Source organism: Diuraphis noxia, unplaced genomic scaffold (genome assembly GCF_037042655.1).
Source record: "Diuraphis noxia isolate RWA-SAM2 unplaced genomic scaffold, SU_Dnox_SAM2 contig0003, whole genome shotgun sequence".
In the NCBI taxonomy this organism is placed as follows: domain Eukaryota; kingdom Metazoa; phylum Arthropoda; class Insecta; order Hemiptera; family Aphididae; genus Diuraphis; species Diuraphis noxia.
The window spans coordinates 45,020,136-45,033,935 of NW_028301713.1; the positions used below are offsets into that span (position 1 = coordinate 45,020,136).

General features: G+C 28.1%; 1 protein-coding gene across 2 annotated transcripts; it reads left to right on the plus strand.

Annotated features, from left to right (window-relative positions):
* The first annotated feature begins 419 nt into the window (after positions 1–419).
* LOC107164951 (trans-1,2-dihydrobenzene-1,2-diol dehydrogenase-like) lies at positions 420–12,825 on the plus strand. 2 transcript variants are annotated; one of them, XM_015512982.2, is made up of 7 exons: positions 420–528; positions 7,867–8,090; positions 9,494–9,624; positions 9,693–9,853; positions 11,517–11,766; positions 12,415–12,577; positions 12,680–12,825. In XM_015512982.2, exons 2-7 carry the CDS (start codon positions 7,889–7,891, stop codon positions 12,793–12,795), a joined length of 1,023 nt encoding a protein of 340 aa, XP_015368468.2. In that variant the 5' UTR covers positions 420–528; positions 7,867–7,888; the 3' UTR covers positions 12,796–12,825. The 2 variants fall into 2 exon arrangements, with proteins under 2 accessions (XP_015368468.2, XP_015368467.2); XM_015512981.2 differs by lacking the exon at positions 420–528 and adding an exon at positions 4,224–4,574.
* Positions 12,826–13,800: the final 975 nt, after the last annotated feature.

The window sequence follows — 13,800 nt, forward strand, 5'->3', positions numbered from 1 at the left end:
AAAAACTTTGAATCAAATAGAGTGGGTATTTTTAACGAGCAACGGAGTGCTTAAACATGATATATAATAAAATAAATATTAATACAATAAACTGATCAAACGAACAATTTTTCTTCTTTATATTATAAAACCCTTTTAACCGCAGCAGGGGTTGAATTTTGAAAAATCCTATCTTAAGGAGTTCCATACTCATATCTTCAGTGGTTTCGGTGAGGTCATTTTTTTCATTTTTAATCTTTTGAAAATCCTTTCTTAATGGCCTATATCACAAAACAAAACTACTGTCCAAATTTCATACTCATAGCATTAGCGGTTCCGGCTAGGCGATGATGAAATAGTATATAAGTATATATACATTTTGATTTCTGGACTTCAACCTATTAGCGTATGCACTGCGTTCATGGCCAGGAGACACCAGTACACCACGGAGTAGTTAGCTGATGCTGATATGTCTCTAAAAATATTTTTTTAGTTATTATACTTGAACAATTGTCTTTAAATTCATTATGCTTTCATGTCTATTTAAAAGTAAGTTAATCTTTTTTTTGTTTAGTTACTAAATATTGCCACTTATAAATACATTGTTTCCCTTATTTTCCACTGACATATAGGTAACTATAATCATAATTTTCCTGGTCATGATTATGCGTGGATGACAGTCTTATAAATATTACTTTTATTTTGTATTTCAAGTACATTAAAAAATCATATTCAAATACTCGAAAAGTATTTAAATATTAAGTATACCTATACTCTATAGGTATATTACAGGAAATTAACTTGGGTCAATCAATCATATTTCATTCAACGAGAAATTTTTTTGTTTCAAAATTGTATTTATTTGCCTGACTTTTAAAAGAAAAAAATTATTCAAAATACTTTTTTCAAAAATTATTGAAAAAAAATGAATTTAAATAATTCTAGGTATTTGAATATTTTACAAGACTGATAAGCACGTTGCTGGGAATCAACATGCAGCCACTTTAATAAAAATGACTAACACTTTTAGTTACCTATCATTAAAAAATGAAAATACTAACGATCAAGGGACTTTGATAGGTTAACAACTGAGTAACCTTTTATTATGTAAGTACTAGAGTTCGGATGTTTATGCTCTTAAAACTATTGTAATATGCTGCATGCATGCATATGCACTAAAAAATTACGATACATGCAATCAAAATATGTGCTAACAATTATAAATAATTAATACAAATAGAGTTAACACAGTTGTACATAAATAACAAATATTAAATATTAAATAACAAAGTTACAAATTTAAAATGAACACTTTTCTTTCTTGTTACCTATAGTTGATAATAAATTATAACTTATTAATTTAAGTTATACATTTATAAGTTTTAACTATAGTCTATAAGTATAATTTTAACTTTTAAAACTAATAAAAATTATAATAAAAAACAAATCACATAATATTTAAAAAATAATAATTTTCCCTTTTTTGCAGTTATTAAACATTCCTTGTTTAAGTTTTTTTATAACAATTAAAGTGTTTAATTTTTAATACAATCAAATATTTAATCTATGTATGATAAATTGTTTTTTTTCATATCGGGACAAATATCGGTTTTAAAAAAAAACCGATAGGTACTGATAAAACCGATATTGCCAATATCGGCCGATAATCGATATCGGTTTATATATCGGCTCAGCCCTAATAAAAATACAAAAATATGAACAAAAATTTTATTTTTATTTATGATCTTTTTAATACAAATTAAAATACATTTTTTTAAATTTACATACAATGCACGTATCAACCGACACGGCAATTTAAGTCGTACTAATACGTTGTCCAGTCGTCGCTGTATTCAAAATTCTATATTATTGATATATTATGTACATGTTAGGTGCCTAATAAAGTACTCTAGTCCCGAACAATTGGAACAAACACGATAATAAACATTTATATTTTACCTCAATGCGTGGTAGATTGTAGTTACTATACCTATATAATAATAAGTAACTCTATTTCTGGCATAGTAAAATAAATAAAATTACGAAATAATCAATCACAATTAACATCAATACTAATTTGGTAAATATAAATTATTGTTTACACCACTTATACTGGGACAATTATAATCACTGCAAAAATTAACCATACTGATACTTTAATTGTTGCTTGAATTGTAGGTACCTTTAGTCTATAAAAAAAAGTAATTTATTATTATAAATTATACAACTAACCACAAACAAGATTCGAGAAACAGTTGTCGATTACAACCCGCCAGACGGTAAGCAATGCAAAATGAATACGATGGTGTATTATCAATAAAGACAGAGATAGAAATACCTAAAGTATATGCTATCTCTTTCTAACGCACTCACTCGGTTTTATTTAGATATTTAGTCATACGACTGTGGGCGTTCAAGTTATTATTATATAGTTCAATGTCTATAAATTACTAAACTTTTTTCTCGTTAATAGAATTTACCATAAGAATATATCATTCAGCCGACCAAAACTCGTCTTGTTCGGGCACCCCCACCTTTAAACGCCTGTTGGCTGTTGGTTTTGGGTGTCACAAAAATGCAAGCTGGCGATACCGATGCTGTCGATCAACGTCGGTTGCTGTCTTGATTTTGACTGTTAGCCAATCATCATAGAACGTAAAGCGATCGCCTGGGGGGTTGTGCAGCTACGGTGGCTATGCAGTCTTCATAAGTGAAAGTGGTTTATTCTTAAAGTGAACACCGTCACACTGAACGTAGCACCTATATATGCACAATTAAATTTCCGTATTCCAAAGTAGTCTCGTGACTTGATGAGCCATGATTCATGAACAATACTGTGGCGACGTAAACAACGCACCACGAATCGTCCAAGTTGTTTACAATATTGTCAGTGAATAATGGGAAATCCCATGTTCTAGAATATACGATAATTATCTCGTGAAGGTAATTTCGAAAAAGTTCTAGAACAATCGACGCATATATACAGGGTGATTCTTTTATCAAACAACACTCATTATTTCAAAAAATTTGAAAACCATCTTGTTCTAGAACTATATATTTTTTAAATATTTTCACCCTTATATTTATCAGGTTAACCATTATCAACTTTTGATTTTCAAATGACAACCTATACTTAAAATTTGATAAACTAAAAGGCTATTTTTTCAATGAATTTTCACGTTTAAATTTTCATTTTTCGTCAATTCGTTTACAAGATATAGCCTCCCAAAGTTGGGTGGTTTTGGGTGGTGTTTGTGTGTTATAGGTGTATGTTAGGTGGTATTTACACACAAACACCATATAAGTGTTGTTTGATAAAAGAATCACCCTGTATATACCGAGTACCGACTGGTCAGACGCTCAGTCAGTCAGTCCGAGAGTACACTCCGCGGCACACCGTGAATTACGCGCTGCCACATTCTCCGCGATATATTCCGCGTTTTCTCCGTCATTGTAACATATATTGATATTTGTTTTTCACATTTATATTCACAAATATTTATGTAATATAGTGTTTATTTTTAATTTAATTAAATTGTGAGTGATTTTTATTGCCTAAAACCCACAATACAACAAAAAAAAAATCGTATTATAGAGATACTTATTAAATATAATCAAATAAAAGTATGGTTCTAATTAGGTTTGATGCTCAAAAATATTTCGTATGTAAGTTAGGTATTTGGAACATGTACCTACATGGCATTTTACCATAGTATGAAAAAATATAATATAAAACTGCATTTGCGCATCGGTCGCATTCACTATTTCAGCTCATGACGCATTAAATTTGTCATAATGATAAATGAGTATAAGATCTATGATAAATAATAAACTAAATTTCTAACTTGTAAATTATTATGATAATAGGTGAAGCAATATTCACTATTTTTGTAGAAATTATGTTCTTAATCACAGAACATTTTAGCAATATTGAGCGCTATTGTTTATAGTTATTATAAATAGGTAATATATATATATATATTAATAAACAAATTAGTTAATTTATAATACCCGAATTTCTTTAAAATCTTTAAATATCGAGTTTATTAAATGTTAATAGTAAGCTGTTAGCAGTTAATAATTAAATTAATCACTTTATTATCAATATAAAATCTGCGTGTCAAATAACTTATTCATTATTCTATAATCTCTACGTGGCAGCCGTGGTAGTAGATATGAAACCCTGGCACTGATAATATTTATACTCCACCCATCGATTGTCAGCGCTCATATTTTTACGTGAGCTCGATTAGAAAAGTTATGTATAAATAGTAATATATTTTACTTGTCTATGATTGTAATTTACTATAATATTGTCAGACATGACAGAAGGCCACGCTCACTAAGTTGGCCGGTAGGTACCTTATTCAATTTACACGTCCGTTTTTTCATGTGTTAGTGCGTATAGTTAAGGAGCAGTACAATATAATTACAACATTTTTATTTCAGCTCACTCTCTAATTGTTATATTATTTTAAATTACATTCATATTATATAAACCCAATCGAAATCGACTATAGTATATACCTTTATACCGATTTCCGGTATTTGTGTCTATAGTAACAGTAGGAACGAATCCATCGTGATTCAATACCGTAAGTACTAATATACATAAAACATACATTATGCACATTATACACCCATTATTTTATTAATATGATAAATATAGGTACCTGTTATGTATTATTAATATAAATAATAACGTATTATATAGACATTTATAATTGTTAACAGTATAAATCGTAATGACGTACAATATATTTCTACTCGCTAATAACCGATGGACAGTCCCCACCGATCGTAATATGATACTTATGATTATTGTTAGTATAAACAGTATAGGTGTAATATCATATAATATAAATGCTGAATATGCAACAGTACCTATTTAAATTGAAGGTAAGGCTAACTAGGCCCGGGCTAACCAGTGCAGTTTATTTCACCTTTTGCCTTTTAGCTTCTGGCATGAATATGAGAATATTGATTAGTAGGGAAAACTGCTTTAAATTAACCTTCTTCTAAAAGTTAGTATATATTATTATATTGTGTAAATTTCGACAAATAAAAATTTAAAATTATACAATCTACAATAAAACCGATAAGATAGGCACATAAAATAACTTACGGAAATTTATTTTATATACCTACCTCTATAGGTATTATGTTCTTTGGTATTGTATAATTATAGTTAGTAGTTACAATAGGCACATACTGATATGATAACATATTATACTTTATTGTTTAATCAGATATAATACGTGTTATGACATGCTTTATAGATAATATTATAAGAATGGATAAGCCATGTTAACATAGGCGCCCGCAGAAATTTTTCTAGGGGGGGGGGGGCAATGTTAGGATTTGAAGATAAATATTAGAATTTTACTAAGTGTTTTAAAATAATAACCTTTTTTATTATACTCGTATACAATATTGAATATATTATATTTTATTATATTTTATTATGTATTACAACTTATTTTATACTTTAAATTTGTTGTATAGTAATATAGTAATTTATCTTAACACATTCAATTTAAAAAAATATTTTGAAAAAGCCAGGGGGGCAAATGCCCCAGCTCACCCCCCCTGCGGGCGCCTATGCATGTTAATGCACAGTGATCAGCGGTCTCTGATACGTATTTGAAAGAGAAAGACTCTCACTTGGTCGTATGTTATGCTATGCAGTATAGATTATGTATACCTATACCATACTTTGTGTTGTATTATAGTCTTAGGCTCTTAAATAATAGTTAAATGAATGGCCGTGTGATAAGATTATTGTATAACCTTTCCATTCTCATATTATCCATAACATAATAACTATATATGAATTTTATCCATTGACATATTAATAATAATATGCCTATGGTTTTATCCGGTGGCTTACCTCCAATCTCCATGATCGGTTACGTTTATAATTAATATTCGCTATCATGTAACTAATTGTAACATGTATGCATGGTTATAGATTTATGGTGTAATATACTCAATATGAAGTCTTATGCCGGGTTGCACACTTGCGTTAATTATTTAACGAACCAATAATGAGCTAATGCCGGTCTAATGGACTATTAAATAAGATTTATAATGGTCCATGATTGATCTATTTAATTTTTATATTTAATAAATTATTATGCGATACGGAATTAGAGTGTATTAAGTGTAAAAATAAAGAAAAACTAGGTATTTTAAAATTGAAAAATATTATTATTTAACGAATATTAAAAACAATAAAAACTATTTCACTAGATTGTAGTGCATGATCGTATAATCCAGTGGACGGTGGGCGGTGTAGTATATATTATATATATGTATATTTTTAATTATTATTCTTTTAAACAGCATTTCATGTATACTATTTTTATTTTTTTTTTAATGAAGTTGGGGGGGTTAAAAAATATTTTGCTCCTTAGGGCGGTGTCAGTTTGAAAAACGTTGAAAAACACTGGTTTAATCAATAGAAAAAAAATTTAAACAATAAAATGGTATGTTATAACACAATAATAGTTTACTCTAATTCAACGTTTTGTCGTTTATTCTAGAAAATACTTTTTTCAAAAATTCGTATCTTGTGTATAATTATTCATCCATCTTCTTTCATTTATCGTTGTTCCTTAATAAATTTGTATTTTTGCGTTGTTTGTTGCTTTAGTTTTTTGGTGTATTAGTTGTTCTTATGTATTACACCTTTTTCTGAACCGATATTAAATATCTATACTAAATTACTAGATTTAATACTAAATTTTAGTATGTTGCGTTCTAATTTATAAATACACTTCACTTACCTTACCAATTATTTCTTTAAGCTTTGTAATGATATGCTCACATGGTCACATGACACATATCATCATGTTTATAAGTAGTTTAAATATTATAAAATAAATAACGGTCTAGTTTTCGCACGCAGATAACCGTTAAAATCCAATAAATTTTGTTAATCACTGATGAAAGGAACGATTTGCATTGTTTGGTCACGTAATAGGGACACGTAGTAGTGACAATGTGGCGCTATTATCAGCCATTATCGGATCGATGGTCGCGAGCGACAACTGACTTTTTCCATTTTTAACGAAAAATTATCAGTGTTGTATTTATTTCGATTCGAGTGTTTAAACCTTTTTTTAACCTTATTAAGTCATCTGCCTACATCAAATACAGCTGCGAATAAGGTAAGGTGCATGAGCATCTATATTAATTTTTATAATTGATTTATAAATATTTTATTACTGCGATGTATTTGATCATATTCTTGAATTACGACCTCGAGGGCCCTCAGATGATCAGGAGGAAGGTAATAGTGCAAATTTAGATATTTTAATACTTATATCAGGTGTAATAATATTCTTCAGCTCTTATAAGAGTAGAGAATGACACAGAACCTATAATATTAACTCACCCTAATTCATAAATTAATATTTTTAATATAACTATTGGCAAGAGTTGTATTAATTTATTATTATAATAAATTATATTAATTTTCTATTTTTGGGTTATTACAGCTTTATAAACATTTGATGTTTTTTTCTTCTGAGAATGTCGATGACATATTTGCCCTTGATCAAAAGGCTTAAAAATGTAATCAGTTACATTTCTCATAAGTTGTTACTATAACTATATAATAAAAATCAAAGATTTTTTTTAAATTTGTCAAAATCACGGAAATCCGCAAATATTTTTTAGTTAAAAAATTAATTGAGATTTAATGTATATTAATTGTGGTAGGGGGATATACGGTACACAATACCCAAACACTATGTATTCAAATTTTCTAATACCCTCAATTATAAAATCCTGAAGACGTAACTGAATGACCCTGTGTATAAGCTATAAATGAATTGGGTAAATATTTTAGTAGAATACAAACTATGTTATTATTTACCATAGATTACATTTGTCAACTTACACTATGGCAATAAAATGGGGAATACTAAGTGCTTCCAAAATCTCCCACGATTTTGTTGTAGCTTTAGAAACATTGTCTGCTGAAGATCATAAAGTAGTGGCGGTTGCTGCAAAAGATATATCCAGGGCCAAAGATTTCGCAGATGAGTTTGGTATCTCTACTTATTATGGTTCTTACGAGGAGCTTGGCAATGATTCCAATGTTGGTACGTTGTTTATTTTATAATAAGGTATATAACTTCAATGTATATTTTTTAAAGAAGCTATAATTTTATATTAGTATACAGCAGGGGCGTCATTTCAACTTTTTTATTGTTGGTGCCAAAATGTTTGCAGGCCATTCAAATCATTACCAGGCCACATGGAGATTTTTTTTTGGGTGGATAATTCCCCCTCCCCCGGGTTTAAGTGGTGACAAAAACTTTATTTAATATGTCACCTATATTAGTATGAAAACATCGCAATATTATTATTATTTTTGAAGAACTATGTGTAGGTACTTTTAATGAGTTTATATTATATTGTAGATGCTAGTTGTATTTGCTAAGTAAATTTATGGGAATAAAGCACCTGAATAGTACTTAATCGAACCTAACCTATACATTTTTCTCCCTGCACACTCAAAATAAATAAATGGCACAAAAAAAAAAATTTATAATACATTAATATATAACAATAATTGGGTATATCGGCGCTTATATTTATTGTTGGCATGACAAAGAAGGCGTTTATAAAAAATGTTGGTGCAAATGTACACCCTGCACCTTCCCCCACCCCAAATGACGCCCATGGTATACAGTAATTTTAATCGGAATTATTTATTAATATTTTGGATTTTTTGTGCTAAGTAAGTTATGGTTATAGGTAATTAGGCAAAATAATATTTTTATCATCATGAAATATTGTACATCCTTTAAAAAATATTCATGGCTTTTAAAATATTATTTTAAAAGTTACACTGATTTTATTTTACATGTTTTAGTATTTACCATTATAAAACGTATATTAGTAGATTGTTGATGTTTCCCGTCATTTGTCTGCGATATTTTTCTAAGCACCTACTATAAATTAGAATTTTATATTCCTATATCTATTAATGATAGTAAAATTTCATAATTTTGGTTGTTGTCAACCACAATTAGTGAGATTAGCATTTTTTTAGAATTCAAATTTTAAAGAATTTAAAATATAAAACGACGAGACTATATTATTATACAATGTTCGTCATCAAATTGTGTTTGCTTTTGCTTACATTATGATACATGGTTGAAATTAATTCAAATTTAAATACCTATGTACATAATATTTTAAATTTAGGTTCATATAGCATAAATATATATATATATATATATATACACATTCGTGATATTTTATGTATAAAATGACAAACATAAGTTTAAAAAAAAAACAACGATCCGTGCGCTATCGGTAAAAACAAACTTTATCGATACTGTATAAGTAGTATAACTTATTATAACACTTACAAGGTACCTATAATATTTAATTAATATTTAACAATTATGAAGACAATAAATGCGGATGTCTTTTTTAAACACATAATAATTAATAAGTAATAACTATTTCGTTTTATGAACAATACAAAAAATAGACGTTGTTTATATCGGTGCTCTTAATCATCAGCACTATTCATTGACCAAATTAATGCTCGAAAGTTGTAAGCCCGTGTTATGTGAAAAACCATTTTGTATAAACGCCAAACAACTCGATGAATTAATAAAGGTAAATAATTGTGTGATCTACTTAAACAGTTTAAAGATAATATAGGAAATATTGGGTTTTTTGTGTAGCTATCAAAAGCTAAACAGTTATTTCTAATGGAAGCTATGTGGAGTCGTTTTACACCAGCCTATCAAAAAGTAGTCGAAGAAGTGCAAAACGGAACTATCGGTACCGTCTTACACGTGCAGGCCAACTTTGGTAGACAAATGTCGAACATCGAAAGAATTTGGTAAAGTAAATTACACATCCTATTTATTTTAAATAATTTTGCATTACTTACATTTAAGATAATAATACGTAATATGTCCTAGATATCCGATAAAGTGGCTAAATAATTTATCTCTATAATACCTATTCAGAATTGGTAGTACCTCGAATACAGAATTTTGAAAATACTTTTTTTTATTATTAATAAAAAAAAAAACAATTATATTTACAATCTGTATTCAATTGATACAATAAGTAAATTTTAGAATATTATATAAAAGGCATGTATACGTGATAAAAGGGGGCATCAATGATGACACTACTAATACAATACTTCAATAATTTATTTTTTATTTTTGTTTTAATCAATTATTAATTAATTAATTTTTTTTTTTATTTAGCTGATTACATAAGTAAATCACATGACCAGTTACGTTTTAGGTGACAAAGAGGAATTTTGGAAATGGTAGCAGAGAAAAGATTCTCTTAAGTATTATTTTTTCCAGGATTTTAAAAAAAGTAGGCTAGACTGATGTTTCTGAATGAAAAAGTAATGTCCAGAGGTTTTCCAGGCTTGTGAATAAGTATTATAAAGGAATGTTTCCAAGAGTCAGGGAAATAGGATAGTCTGCAGAGTATGGAGTTGTATAGCTGTGTTTTAGAACCAATATAGCTTTTTTGGGTAGGTGTTTAATGATTGATTTAGTTATAACATTATAGGATCTTGTCTTGGAGATTTGTTTGTGGGTAGATTTTTAATTAAATATTGGATTTCAGAGGGAGTGGTGTGTTTGGCTGCACACATAGAAATGTGTAATTGATTCAACTCTCAAAAGTGTCAATGGTAAACACTTGGGGAGAGTATTGGATAGTGCTGTTAAAATGCAATTTACATGATCTAAAAATATGTCTTCATGCAGAGTTAGGAAAAAATCTGCTTTCGAGATCGGAGGCAACTTAGTTGGCTTTGTCAAGGTTCGAAATAGCCAGGGAGTTATATGGGTTACGTAAAGTGGGTATTTTGTTTTTTTTGTTTAGTTATGATTTTTGTTGCTTTCCAGAGTGCGTTAGTTGAATTATTAATAGAATTCAAATAGTGTTGGTAATTATTTGTATTGTATTTTTGGAGAGTATTTGAAAGTACTTAAAATAATTTTATAGTTATAAAATAAAATGTATTATTTTTATACTGGTACGTATTTATGTTGTAAATCATAAATTATTACAGTAAAGTATGTATGTAAAATTGTAAATTCATTGTATTTTAACATAGGTATGCTATTATTTCCTATTTTCCCAAAGACAAACATCATTTTTTAATATCTAAAACAAAAAAATATTTTTAAGAAGTTTTCGAGTACATTCACCTTAGGGCGACAATCCCTAACATGGATAAAAATTAAGATTAAATATTTATTTTTGTCCCACCCACCTAAAATGTTCATTATGATTAGATAAGTTTTATTTCATTTGGTGAATATTTAGAGATCGCACAACACATTTGTTTTTCCGAAGTTATTAATAACATAGATATCACACTTCTATCACAACTTAATAATATAATTAATCAGTATTCAGAAACATTTTCAAGGGAATATATTTTTGTCTGAATTCTTGAAGTAAAAAGAAATACAAAAATACCTATAGTACTATGTTTACATGTAATATTATATTGTATATTTTAGGAAAAAAGAAGTGGGAGGAGGCTCAATACTTGATATTGGTGTTTATACACTGCATTTAATTGATACAATACTCGGGCCCGGCAAGCCCGTATTTATAGAAAGTAAAGGAACGTTAAATTGTCACGGTACAGATGAAAATATGTCTGCTATCCTCGAGTATCCCGAAGGAAAAATAGCCGTGGTCTCGGTGCACACTAAAGTGGAAATGGACTGTTCAGCTTTCATACATGGAACTAAGGGCACAATCAAGGTACGTAATATAGTAATACCTGCCAAACTCAATCGATATAATCAGATTAAAAAAAAAAAAAAACACTTTATGTACAATAATATATAATAACATGTAACTTATAATTTATAATTATTATTAAAAGTATTTACTAAGCATATTAGCCATTAGGTATATAGGGACTTTCTATAATAAGAGTCTTAATTTAAATTGATCACACTAAATAATAACTACTACTTACATACATAGGCTATGTAATAGTAACGATTTTGTACTTGGAAAATTCAAAATAGAACAAATAAAATCATGCTAAGTTTAAAGTTATATATCATTAGAGTAGTAATAGTAAACATTTTAAAAATCCAATGAAAAAATATTTCTATCCTACATTTAATGTAGGCACTTTAGTTATATAAAAATAATTATGCAACATTTTTTTTTTTTTTTTAGAACCTTTATAGTGGCTTTAGTTAGTAACTATATGCAACATTTATTTATGTTATTATTTCTGTATATGTGTACTATAAACTAAAATACTCCCCATGACTGAATACTTCAATTAAATTTTCATAAAATTTTAGCATGCCCTTAATATTATTTTTGGATTAGCACACATAAAAATAACGTATAGTACTATACCTATTTAATTTATGATGTTTAAAAAATTAGATTCATGAACCATTTCACGCTTCAAAACAAGTAACAGTTAACACAACCAATAATACTTCAAATTATACATTTGTACAACCAGATACCAGAAAACCCACACTATTTCCAAGTAGTGTTCAGTTACGTTATGAAATAGATCATGTCAGATATTGTTTAAAGAAAGGTTAGAGTATTTTTAGTTTATACATTCTAACCAGTAACCCATCAAGTTTGTTGATTCTATAAAAATGTCTAACAATTTGCCGTTTTTATTTATTTTTATTAGGTTTTACCGAATCGCCAGTTGTTTCTCTAAATAATAGTTATACCGTGCAAGAAATGATGGATCGACTGAGAAATCAAATTGGTGTATACTTTGAAGATTATGATACTTCTTCGTGAATTGTTAAAATACATATAAATTACCTATAATATTTTAATATTTATTTAGGTACATGGTCAATCGTACATACCTACTATTTTTTTTTATATCCAGTGATAACCAACTGACAACTGTTGGATATCACACGATTCTGCACAATTACCGGGAGTTACCCGTTTCCACAAAAATGAAAAAAGTACGATTCCCGTTTTTGCCAAAAGACGTCACAAAAAAGTTTGGAAACCAATTATGTAATTTTTATATGACCTATACTTACGAATGTTATTTTTTTAACCGATTTTAATTTGAAATATCGAAATATTTAAATGTAATAGATATGTGATATTATGCTATTGTATAATATTTAAAAACTCTAAATTAATTATGCCAATATTCGACTAATGTATTATTATTATCTACTTGTATTATAATTTATAATGATAAGAATATGTAACATTTGTACATTGTACATTGTACATGGTTTCTAGATAATGATTGGCAGAAACATCTTTTAACAAAAATAAATTTTAGCGGAAACTGGAATCATGTTTTTTTCGTTTTGCCCATATTTGCCCATATTTGCAGAAAAGGCTATGCATAAATCAGGCAACCAGTTTTTTGGCCGAACGGGCTACGCCCAATATACTTTTTGATCTACCTGATTCCACACATTTTCTTTTTAAGAAGATTTTTTTATTTAATCAGAATGTAACACAATTCTTCATAAAAATTTTTGTGATGACGTTGCCAGTTATGGGGGAAAAAAAATAATATTAAATAAAACAAATAATTTAAAGTATATAGAAAAATGTTTTTCAGTTTTCCCCTTATTACATGATACATTTATGATAAACGTGAATATAGTAGTTCGATTTTTATGCATAAATATTTAAAATAGGTTTAAATCATTTTTATATCATTTTAATTTTCAAACTGTACCTATTGTTAAAGTAAAATTAATATAATAAAAATATTCAAGTTGATCAAAATAAATAATTAAAATAAGTAGTTTATTACAATTTTCG